The 12,781-nt window shown below is 44.5% G+C and overlaps 1 protein-coding gene across 1 annotated transcript; it reads left to right on the top strand.

The window, feature by feature from the left end:
- Positions 1–280: 280 nt before the first annotated feature.
- Positions 281–10,836, top strand: LOC144606087 (2'-5'-oligoadenylate synthase 1-like). Its single transcript, XM_078421890.1, has 6 exons — positions 281–737; positions 3,048–3,342; positions 6,075–6,250; positions 7,372–7,622; positions 8,418–8,550; positions 9,411–10,836. The coding sequence occupies exons 1-6, from the start codon at positions 555–557 to the stop codon at positions 9,915–9,917; spliced, it is 1,545 nt and encodes a 514-aa protein (XP_078278016.1). The 5' UTR covers positions 281–554; the 3' UTR covers positions 9,918–10,836.
- Positions 10,837–12,781: the final 1,945 nt, after the last annotated feature.

Below are 12,781 nucleotides of genomic sequence, written 5' to 3'. Positions count from 1 at the left end.
TCTGTTTTGTTTTAATTGTAAAATAATGTTTTAATTGTAAATATTATTTTTAATAATTGAATTTTTTTTTAATATAAAAAAAACCATGTCCCCGTTACACTTGTCACCTCACTTAGCCTGAGCTTTATTCCAGTACTTTGTGGTGTTTTTTATTTGTTTAAGGTCAGTACCATTCTTCAGTCTGATTGTGGAAAGGGGAAGGAGGGGGGGGGAGAAATCGAAATTCACAGCAACGAGTAAATGAAACCGAAAGTCTGTGGTTTTCCACAAACACGGGAAGATGACGTGCTGCAGTTTGCAGTGGTGGACCATTAGCTGAAACTGAACGCCCAGATCAGGGGCGCGTCTAACACTGTGATGCACTGAGATATGTTTATCTTTACGTGTATATTTTTGGAGTCTTTTGAAGGAGGGGCCAGCGACTGCAATATAAGGAGGTCGGTGCCGGAGAGATACTTGACATCTTATCGAGAGTTCATTTTTGGAGCATCAGCGACTTCAGAACCCACGGCGCCCGAGTTGAAGCCAGAAGCTGCTGCCTGCGAGAAACAACCATGGACAACGGCGAAACCCTGTACCGCACAGATGCGAGGAACCTGGACGACTTCATTAAAATAAACTTGGAGCCGAGCGGGTTTACTGTCGGCATGAAGGAAGCCGTGCACAGAATCTGCCAGTTTTTAAAGAACCAATGTTTCATGAATCAACCCAACATTAATGTGATCAGAGCCGTGAAGGTGAGTCGCTTAGATTTTAACCGCTGCTGACCAACAATTAATTGATTATTTTCAAATTATTATTAATTTGTGAATAGGGGTGTTTTATTGACGCCGGTTGGTACATCCTTACAAAAATGTGGAGGATTTGGTAGAGACTGCTCTGGTGGTATTTTGTGGGCATGGGGAACTGCAGATGCTGGTTTACAAAACAAAAAGACACAAAGTGCTGGAGTAACTCTGATCCGTTTCCTAGCGAAAGAGTCACAAGATTCAGGAGTAGAATTAGGCCATTCGGCCCATCATGGCTGATCTATCTTTCCCTCTCAACCCCATTGTCCCGACTTCTCCCTGTAACCTCTGACACCCTTCAATGTCGGGAGAATTGATGAAGTTAGATAAAATAGTTTAGAAAATTAGCAAAGTAGATACAATTGGAATCTTCCCGTCCTCTGACATAACTGTTTAAATAGCTAAACCAGCTCCGACCTTTACAAACAAACAAAGTGGTGGAATAACTCATCGGGTCAGGCAGCATCTCTGGAGGACACGGATAGGCGATGTTTCAGGTCGGGACCCATCTTGAGACTGGAGATAAGGTTCTCAGTACCTGCCCTATCTACGTCTCTCGTAATTGTATATTACAATTATGAGATCAGATCTCCCCCTCAATCTCCAACAGTGCAGAGAAAACAATCCACGTGTACCTCCCACAAACAGACACAGAGTACAGGGGTAACTCAGTGGGTCAGTCAGTGTCTAAAGAAGGGTCTCGACCCGAAACGTCACCTATTCCTTTTCTCCAGAAGTGCCGCCTGACCTGCTGAGTGACTCCAGCATTTTGTGTCTAACCTGAGTCAAGTTTCAGCCTGGAGCCTGTCCGTTTAAACATCCTACCCACCGTGTGGATCAACCCAGCGGTATGAACGTTGCATTCTCCAATTTGAAGTGACTGTTACTAACACGCCCTTCCCTCCACCCTTGCCCTCTTCCTCCCTCCACAACAGTTCCATAGTTCACCCCATGGTATTCTTGAGATCACACCTTCTCTCGCCAACACTGGGCCTGCCAGGGCCACACTGCTTAAGGCCACCATTTAATAATATTTAATTGTCAGATGGTGCAGTGAAATGCTTGATTTGCATACAACCCAGTGAAAGCGTGCAGCAGACCACAGCCAGACAGTACACAAGTATCGCCTCGCCCCTGGCAAAATTACAAAAGACTGGCGGACGTTCCTATATCTACTGCCTCCACCACCTGGCCGCCCCTTCGTTCTCGGCACCTCACCAACATGTTAAAATGGACTGCAATCATCTAGACAGGGTGCAGCTTTCTGCAAAGGGTTCCCGCTCCTCTTCACGTCCTGGAAAGTCTGCATTTGTCGGCGGCACAGTGATGCAGCTGGCAGAGCTGCTGCCTCATAGGAATCTGAAACTCCATGCATGAGGGACTGCACGTTTATAGCCCAACAGCGGTGGTTGGTGCAGTATCAACAAGACAAGACATAGCGCCAGAGACCCATGTTCGATCTTGACCTTGGGTGCTGTCTGTGCGGAGTTTGCACGTTCTCCCTGCAACCACCCGGGTTTCCTCCGATTGCTCCGGTTTCATCCCACATCTCAAAGATGTGCGGGTTTTGTAGGTTAATCATCCTCTTTAAGTTGCCACTAGTGTGTTGGAAGTGGAGGGAGCAAGTGGGATAACATAGAACTAGTATGAACGATGGTCGACATGGAATCGGTGGGCCGAAGGGCCTGTTGTCCATGCGTTATCTTTAAACCAAACTGAAATAAGAAGGCATATGTGTACCTCCTGTGAGGACCAGGCTGGATGGTGATGCCAATCATCGCCTTTGATGCAAAGTATTTTTACTTGGGGAAATTTTGAGGAGTGATTGTTGAACTGCTCTCAAGATTTTCTGGAAAAGAACAAAATTCATAGGGAAAGTAGTAGAGAAAAATTCCACCGTTGATAATTCTGTTCCCAAAGCATCCTTTTGCATACCATTCATTGATTTATTCTATGTACCTTTCCATATCTCTTGATTCCCTCTCCCCTGACTCTCAGTCCGAAGAAGGGTCTCGACCCGAAACGTCACCTGTCCATTTTCTGCACAGATGCTAAGTTACCCGCTAAGTTACTCCAGCTTTTTGTGTCTTGTCTTTGGTGTAAACCAGCATCTGCAGTTCCTTCCTACAGAACGATAAAACAATTCTGAATTATGATGAAGATTGAAAGGAATCACATTTTTTGTATCATCTACCCAGAATGTGTAAGTTTGCAAATATTTTTTAAAATATGATTTATTTTCCTTTCTTTTTTTGTCAGGGTGGATCGTCAGGGAAAGGAACAGCTTTAAGAAATAGTTCAGATGCAGATCTTGTCATTTTCCTCAGTTGCTTCAAAAGTTTCAAGAATCAGAGAGACAACAGGCATAACGTTCTGGACGAAATTCAGAAAATGCTGGAAAAGTGCTCCAAAAGTCTTGCATATGAGATTCATGATATCAAAATCACGATAAGTCAAAGCGAGATCCCACCCAAATCTTTGAGCTTCATATTGCAATCGACAAAGAGTTCAGCGAGGGTGGAATTTGATGTTCTGCCAACCTATGACGCATTAAGTAAGAATTTATAGCAATCTCATGTGACATAGAATTAAAAGTATTATTACACAGAGTCATGCAGCATGGAAACAGGCCCTTCAGCCCAACTGGCTCACACTGACCAAGATGGCCCTCGTCCCGCCAACCTGCATTTGGCCCATATCCCTCTAAACTTTTGCTATCCATGTACTTGTCCAAATATCTTTCAACTAATGTGATAGTGCCTGCCTCAATGATCCCCTCTGGCAGCTCTTGCATCTTAAATGTAAATTTAAATCTTCTGTCAGCCTTCATTGTTCATCTTGAAAGATGGGAAGAGTGAAGCTGGCTTGATTTGGTCCAACCAATGACCCATTGTTAGTTAAGCTGTTGCTGGTGTTCAGTTCCTTGGCATCTGGAATTAACTTTTGATTGGAAGACTTTACAAAATGATATATTTTTTCTTTCCAGGCAGAATGATTTGCACAGCTGGTAGAGCTGCTGCCTCATAGTGCCAGAGACCCGGGTGCAATCCTGACCTCGGGTGCTATCGGTATGGAGTTTGCACGTTCTCCCTGGACCACGTGCGGTTTTCCCGGGTGTTCTGCTTTCCTCCCGCATCTCAAAAATGTGCATGTTTATAGGTTAATTGGCCTCTGTAGTTGCTCCTAGTTTGTAGGGAGTGACTGAGAAAGTGGGATAACATAGAACCATTGTGAACGGCATAGACTCGGTGGGCCGAAGGTCCTTGTTCCATGCAGTATCTTTAAACTAAACTAGGTGACAATTAGGAGGTATTCTCCTTGCATCTAATGACCACAGAAGGTTCATCTTCCAGAGGAAATCTCAGGCTGCAAGCAGAAGTCAATTATCTCCGATATGCCATCTCTCTCCACTGAGACACTGAGCTGATGCTATGGCTGAATCCACACTGACCGAAATCTGCCACCCCCTTCCTCCGCTTTGCTCATAATTCTCATAATTTGATAGTTCTCATAGTTCTCATAATTTGATGCATCAACATGAACTGATTCATGTTTAACATGAATTAGATTATCCTATCATTCACCATAAAAAGCCTACTGATTGGTTGCACCACAGCTTGGTTTGGGAACAGCTCTGCCCAAGACCGCAATAAACTGCAGGGAGTTGTAGATGTAGCCTATTCCACCACGTAGGCCAGAGACACCACCATTGACTTCATCTACACCTCATACTGTCTCAGAAGAACAGCTGACATCATCGAAGACTGGAACCACCCCGGTCATTCCAACTCCCTGTTCCTGTCGGGCAAATAGGTGCCGAAGCTTGAAAGCGTGCAGCGCCAGACTCCACAACGGCTTCATCCCTCTCTGTTATCAGGCTTCCAAACGGCTCTTCCGTAAGCTGGGGTGGTGTCCGATTCACCTCTACCCCTTTATGGACTTTGGAGAACTAATGGGCCACAATGTGGAAAACTGGAATACTGAGAGTGGGAGCAGCACTAGAGTTGCTGCCTTACAACGCCAGAGACCCAGGTTCGATCCTGACCACGGGTGCTGTCTGTATGGAGTTTGTACGTTCTCCCACGTGGGTTTTCCACGGGAGCTCCGGTTTCCTCTCATATTCCAAAGACGTACAGGTTTGTAGGCCATTTGGCTTGGTAAAATTGTAAATTGTCCTTAGTGTTAATAGGATAGTGTTAGTGTGCAGGGATTGTTGGTCGGTGTGGACTCGGTGGGCCGAAAGGCCTGTTTCTGTACTGTATCTCAAAACTAAACTATGTTCTGAACTCTATCTTCCTCTTTGCTCCATCTATTTTACATGAGTTTGACTTGATTGTACTTTTATATATTACTGATTAAACCTAAATCTAGATCATTGCTAACTGGCAGTGAACAAATACCCTTCAAAACCATGGATGGAGAAGTTAGAGGGCAGCTGGTTTTACCATCAGAACCTTTGTGTGACATCCATGTGTAAAACCGACTTAGTCAGCAACTTGGGTTAAATTTACAGATAACCTCTTGGAACGTTGCTTGGCAACTTTCCAAAGGCAAAATACTACCCTGAGTCTGATTAAAATGCAACACTGTAGGGGTTATAGGGAGAAGGCAGGAGAATGGGTTAGGAGTGAGAGATAGATCAGCCATGATTAAATGACGGAATAGACTTGATGGGCCAAATGGCCTAATTCTGCTCCTATTACTTACGATCTTTTAAAAAAAAAAAAATTATTTAAATTTTAACAAAACAAATACATGTATGAACTCATAGTATGCGATGGTACCTACATTATAAATTCAATTATACATTTTAAATTCGATTATACCTGTATTGTTCTGTATTATCTCCCCACCCACAACCCCCCTCCCCCCCCACCCCCCAGTTAGAAAAAAGAGGAAAAAGGAGAAGAAAAAGATAAAGAAAAATAATAAAATAAAAAATAAAAAAAGGAAAGAAAGAAAGAAAGAAGAAAGAAGGAAACCTGGAGACAAGAAGGAAACACTTCCGGCTAATTTATTATTAAATTCTTTTTAGGGGTATCAAAACAATCCTAAAATTAAATATTTCCAATTCTTAATCCTAGTTTTAAAGTGAATGGGTTCCCTTACGATCTAATGATTAAATGACGGAGTAGACTTGATGGGCCAAATGGCCTACTTCTGCTCCTATTACTTACGATCTTATGACTGTACATGGCCTGCTTCGTCTTGGATGAGTTCATTGGACAGTTTTTGTTAAAGAATTGTCTTTTGACCATCTCCCGTTAATCATTGAATTTCTTCCAGCACCACAGCACAACTACAGTGCAGCGCATCTCGAATTAATCAATTTTGTAAATGGAAATGCGATCAAGGATGGAGAATTCTCCCCCTGCTTCACTGAACTTCAGAGAGAATTTGTGAAACGGCAACCGCCAAAAGTTAAAGACTTGATTCGCCTGCTGAAATATTGGTACAAGGAGGTGAGTGACGTGAGAACAGGATCATTGTTAATCACTGACACCACGGGAGGATAGAGTCACAGAGTGATACAGCGTGGAAACAGACCTTCGGCCTAACTTGCCCACACTGGCCAACATGTCCCAGCTACAGTCCCACCTGCCTGCGCTTGGTCCACATCCCTCCAAACCTATCCTATCCATGTACCTGTCTAACTGTTTCTTAAACGCTGGGATAGTCCCATTGTCAACTACCTCCTCTGGCAGCTTCTTCCATACACCCAACCACTCTTTGTGTGAAAATGTTACCCCACAGATGCCTATTAAATCTTTTCCCCTTCACCTTGAACCTATGTCCTCTGGTCATCGATTCCCCTAGTCTGGGCAAGAGATTCTGTGCATCTATTCCTCTCATGATTTTATAAACCTCTATAAAATCACCCCTCATCCTCCTGCACTCCAAGGAATAGAGACCCAGCCTACTCAACCTCTGCAGTAGATGTTGGTCCAAAACTAAAATGAGCGCTTGCTTCAATGTCTCAGTTTCCACCTTCTTAGACACTTGCATTTTGGTGAGAGGGGCATTGTTTGAAGGACATTTGCGCGGCATTTTTTTTTACACTGCCGGGGGTGGTGGTGGAGCCAAATACAATTGACCGATTCTTTATCAGTAAGTGTGTGAGGGGTTATGGGGCGAAGGCAGGAGAATGGGGTTGAGAGGGAAAAATAGATCAGCCATAATTGAATGGCAGAGTAGACCTGATGGGCCGAATGGCCTAATTCTGCCCCGAGAGGGGGTAGTTGAGGCAGGGACTATTACACCATTTAAGAAACATTTAGATAGGTAGATGGGTATGACAGGTGTAGAGGGATATGAATCAAACGCAGGCAGGTGGGACTGGGGCAGATGGGACATATTGGCCAGTATGGACAAATTGGGTCGAAGGGCCTAGAGTAAGACTGACTCTAGAACTTATGAACCATGGTGGCATTTAAGAGACATGGATACGCAGGGAATGGAGGGATAGGATTATGTGCAGTCAGATAAGAATTGGTCTTATCATTATAGCACAGACATTCCAGTGCTGTGCAGTTCCATATTCCATAATATTTGCTTATTAAGATTTGTCACTAATTTTCTCCAGCATGTCAAGCCACGGAAATCAGAGTTGAGAGGTGGAGCGCGACTCCCAGCAAAATATGCGGTGGAGCTAATGACCATCTATGCCTGGGAACAAGGTAATCATCAGGAGAGATTTGATACTGCCCAAGGGTTCCGTACGGTCCTGGACTTGATCTGCCGCTATCAGGATGTCTGCATCTACTGGACAGATTACTATGATGTCAAAAATCCAACCTTGGCCGACTTTTTAACCAAGAAGCTCCATGGCAATCGGTAAGACACTGTGGGCTATTCCAATTACAGGTGCTCCTCGACTTACCCGCTCCTCCCCCTTCCCCCTCCCCTCAATCGCCCTCAAGCCCCCTTATCCTCCCTCCCTCCCCCCCCCCATCTCTCCCTTTCCTTCCCTAGGAGATAGATTTAAACTTTATAATGTGAATAACTTAAAAAATATAACACCAATTTCAATTAAACTTCTTCCATTACCACCAAAGGGATGACGGTGAGTAAGGTAGGCCTAAAATTGTCGCGCTATCGTGTACCGTTTTGGCTGTAGTTCCGGAACAAACAAACGAGGGTTTTAGTATATAGATGTCTAGAGATACAGCATGGAAACAGGCCCTTAGGCCCACCTGGTCGACACTGACCATCAATTCCCTTTTTCACACTAGTTCTGTTATCCCACTTTCACATCCACTCCCTGCACATTTGCGGCAATATTTTATAGAGGCCAATTAACCGACATCCCGCACGACTTAGGAAAGTGGGTGGAAACCAGAGCACCCGGAGGAAACCCACGTGGTCACGGAGAGAGTGTGCAAAGTCCCCTCAGGCAGCATCCGAGGTCAGGATGGAACCTGGGTTACTGGCGCTGTGAGGCAGCAGCACTACCAGCTGCGCCACCGTGCCATCCTTAATTGAAATACAAATTTCTGCACAGAATCACGAGATAATCCTATGTCATTACAGGATTGATATGCAATAATAACAAATACCATGGCATTCACTGTCATTTTGTCAGCAAACACCGGCTCAAAGTTAAGTGTTGTTATTTAATTTATTTTTCAGAGCATTAATTCTTGACCCAGCCGATCCAACTGGAAACGTGGCTTCATCAGATGGTTGGAATGTGATGCAGAATGAAGCCAGGAAATGTCTAAGAATGCCTTGTGTCAATAACGTCCAAGCTTGGGATGTCCAGGTAAAATGGTTTAAAGGAATGATGGTGTTTTGCTGAGGGGGTGACGAGATACCTTTATACTTCACCACTGCCACACTGTAAGGACCAGACCTCCCACCATTGACTCCACCTGCACTTTGCCCTTCCTCGGAAAAGCAGTCAACGTAATGAAAGACTTGTCCCACCCCGGTCATTCCTTCTTCTCCCTGTTCCCCTCAGGCAGAAGATACAGAAGGTTGAAAGCGCGCACCACCACACTCACGAGCAGCTTCTTCCCCTCTGTTATCAGGCTTGTGGACAGTCCTCCCATAAGCTAGAGTACTCTCCCCACCTCCACCCCATTGTAGACTGTCTATGGTCTTTGCCGGAGGAGGAGTTGAGGCAGGTACGATCACAACATTTAAAAGACATTTGGAGAATTGAATGGATAGGAAAGGTTTAGAGGAATATGGGCCAAACACAGGCAGGTGGGACTAGCGTAGATGGGGCATTTTGGTCGGCATGGACAAGTTGGGCTGAAGGGCCTATTTCCATGCTGTATGACTCTATGACTATATTCAATGGTCTGGGCTTTTAATGAATGGTGAATTGAGGCCACATCCATTACCATTGTTCCCTGATCAATCCAGGCGGAAAGGTGCCGTTTAGTTTGGCTCCTATTCTGTGCATCTACCCAATCTATTCCTCTCATGATTTTGTGCACGTCTGCAAGATCTCCCCTCATCCTCCTAGCGCTCCAAAGAATAAATCTCGTGTTCAAAGTGCACCCGATGACCCCTAAAAGAATGGGTGTCCACCATCTCACTCTCTTGTTATGTGTCTTGTGCAAAATGACAAGGAACTACATTTTATTTATTGCCATGTTTGCTTGTGATCCACAGCCAGTGAAGACATTTAAAATCACTGTGACCAGCCTGGTTGGTAAATCGTTACAATTAAAGGCCAACATTTATTACAAGGTCTCTGAAGTCAAACGCAACATTCAGCAAGAATGGACCATTCCAGTCTCCCAGCAACGCCTGACATTCAATGGCACCATTTTGGATGATGGCAAAACCTTGTTGGATTTCAGCATCTTCTTTGATGCAACGATCCAGCTACTCACGCTAAACACAATGGATATATTGGTCAATTACAATGGGCGTAATCTGACAATTCAGGTTTCACCAAACGACAAGGTTTCAAGTTTAAAAAATAAAATTGAATCTCTGGAGCACCTCCAACCAAGTCAGTACTACTTGACCTTTCAATCTCAGCCACTTGAAGATGAAAAGACGCTGAAAGATTACAGCATTAAGCAGCTTTCTACCATCTATGTCAACCTGCGACTGCGTGGTGGCAATGAACTCCAATGTTCCAGTGCAGAGGGTCACAGTTACACAGTCTGAAAATCAATAGCAATGCGAAAGACTTTTAATTAAGTTATCATTGAGAGCAATTATCTGGGTTGAATTGGAATTAACAATCACGGGCGATAGACAAGCGCCGGGCGCTGCTTTTGACAGGCACATGTTCTGTACTGTGTTCTTTCTACTGGAACAAATGGAACTGGGGTGCTTCAGCATGTTCATCCCACATGAGGGGCAGCAGATAAGGTTGTTGGGGCTTTGAAAATTTGTCGGTGACAGATAAGTGGGGACACTCGTGTACTGCCTAGGTTGTGTGCAAAACAAAGCATTTCACTGTACCTAGGTACCCTACCCTAGATAGGTACTTGTGGCCATCAAGTATCATTCATCCATTCACTCATTCATGCAGTCCCCGTGCACATTCCCCACATCCCTCAGACCTAAACAAACATGCTCAATAGTCAGCTCTCTATCTGGACAGTTTCAACTCTATTTACAACCCTCACCTTGTGCACACACTTACAATGTTCAAATGACAACGTGGACGCCCACAGCTACTGAATTTCAAACTCTTTGATAATTAATGCCGATTTTTCGGTGGACTGTGCTCTAAGGATCGTAACGGAATTCACATGATTGGACTAAATTATTTTTCTGGATACGTTGAAAATCCTCAGGAGTACAATGTCGAAGGTGGCAGTAACAAGGAACTGCAGATGCCGGTTTACCAAACAAAGACACCAAATGCTGGTGCAACTCAGCAGGACAGGCAGCATTTCTGAAGAACATGGATAGGTGACGTTTCGTGTCTTGTCCCTTCTTCAGACTCTTTATACTGCGTATTTTTACGTTGACTTTATACTTTAGAAGACGGTAGCCTAGCCCAGCTGCCAGGAAAGTAGCTCTACTTTAATTCAATTAAATGTCAATCTTTGTGAAATTCTGCATGGATAAATAAAAGCTGTAACAATGAAAGATTACTTGGTTCCTTTCTTCAATCGGAGTTCTTATATTCATTTGTGTACTTTTATCTGTTATGACTTACTTGGTGCCGATTACTTGCCCATTAGGATCTGCACTTCCCCTGCAGTAAACATGTAAGGGGGATTCATACATTATGGGAGTTGAGTCAGCTGATCACGTTGGTGGAAGAAGCAGCAAGAGAAGTTGAGAACAGGGAAACCACTGAGATCACATGTATTGAACTGATAATCACCCAACAATCCCTGTGTACGGTCCACAGGGCTGCATTCTGAACATTGCTCCCAGTTGCTTCCAGGCACAATATAGTTGGGACTGCATGGTGGCGCAGCGGTAGAGTCGCTGCCAGAGACCTGAATTTGATCCTGACTATGGGTGCTGTATGGAGTTTGTACGTTCTCCCCGTGACCGCGTGGGTTTTCTCTGGGTGCTCCGGTTTCCTCCCACATTCCAAAGACAGGTGCAGGTTTGTAGGTTCATTGGCTTCTGTAAATTGCCCCTAGTGTGTAAGATGCAAAGGTGGGTTAACAGAGCTAGTATACGGGTGATCGTTGGTCGGCGCGGATGCAGTGGGCCGAAGGGCCTGTTTCAACACTGTGTTGCTAGAACTAAACCAAAACCTATAAGGAAGGTGGTAACAGCTGTGACTTGCTTGTATGTATTTCGTATCGAGGTAAATGCTGTTTTACCTTTTGTCACTATCTGAAAATCAGTCCATTTATTGACATTTTGGCATTGTCCATAAGAGCCAACAGTTATTTTTACAACTTTTCCACATCACAGTCAAACCATGTAAAACCATCCATTGCACATTCACACAAGCACAGCCAGGTAGCCAGGTGAACAGCTACTTAGAGACCATGAGAGGTCAAGGGATCTGGACCCAAAATCGCTTGGATTAGCTCCCTCATATTGAAGCAGACAGACTGGAGTGGAAAAGGATAACCTCCTCCCCCTTTCCTCCCACGGACAGCTTCTGTCCTGCAAAATTGGTGCTGTGGGCCCCAACTATATTTATTCCCATAAGGACACAAAGCACTGGAATAACTCAGCAGGTCAGGCACCATCTCTGGCGAACATGGATAGGAGATGTTTCGGGTCGAGACTCTTCTGGTCTCATTATTCCCATGGTTTGGGTGTGAACGACCAGATCAACATTGAAGGACTATTCAAGATTGCTCTTGTACTGAGGGGTTTGTAGAACCATCACAGTGGACAGCTGGAAGTCAAAACTATAACATTATTTGAGGCATAGATAGGGTAGACAGTCAAAACCTTTTTTTCCAGGATGAAAATAGGGAAAGATGGAAATCCAGGATGCATTGGTCCTTCTCAGGGTTCATCCTCAGCAACTGTGTAACTAAATAGTCACAGGCTGAGACATTCAGGACTGTCAGATTAGTGGATGATTCAGAGACAAACATTCTGAGCCACAGCCTCAGAATAAAAGGATGTATCTTTACAAAGGAGACGAGGAGGAATCTCTTTAGTCAGAGGGTGGGGAATCTGGAATTCATTGCCAAAGACGACAGTGGAGGCCAAGTCAATGGATATTTTTAAGGTGGAGATTGTCAGATTCTTGAGTAGTAAGGGTGTCTGGGGTTTTGGGGAAAAGGCAGGAAAATGGGTTTGAGAGGGAAAGACAGATCAACCTTGATTCAATGGCGGAGTGTACTCGATGTGCCAAACTTTAACTTGACGACAGACACAAAATGCTGGAGTAACTCAGCGGGACCAGGCAGCTTCTCAGGGGAGAAGGAATGGATGATGTTTTGGGTCGAGACCCTTCTTCAGACTGACAAAAGCTTTAACTTGATGACTATGTCTTTGTCCTGCCCCCACCTTTCCTCCAGTTTTATTTACCGCCCTCCCACCCCACCACAATCAGTTCGAAGAAGGCTCCCGACCTAAAACATCTACCC

The sequence above is a fragment of the Rhinoraja longicauda genome, chromosome 25, assembly GCF_053455715.1.
Source record: "Rhinoraja longicauda isolate Sanriku21f chromosome 25, sRhiLon1.1, whole genome shotgun sequence".
Classification (NCBI taxonomy): Eukaryota; Metazoa; Chordata; class Chondrichthyes; order Rajiformes; family Arhynchobatidae; genus Rhinoraja; species Rhinoraja longicauda.
This window is presented reverse-complemented; position numbering and strand designations above follow the sequence as displayed.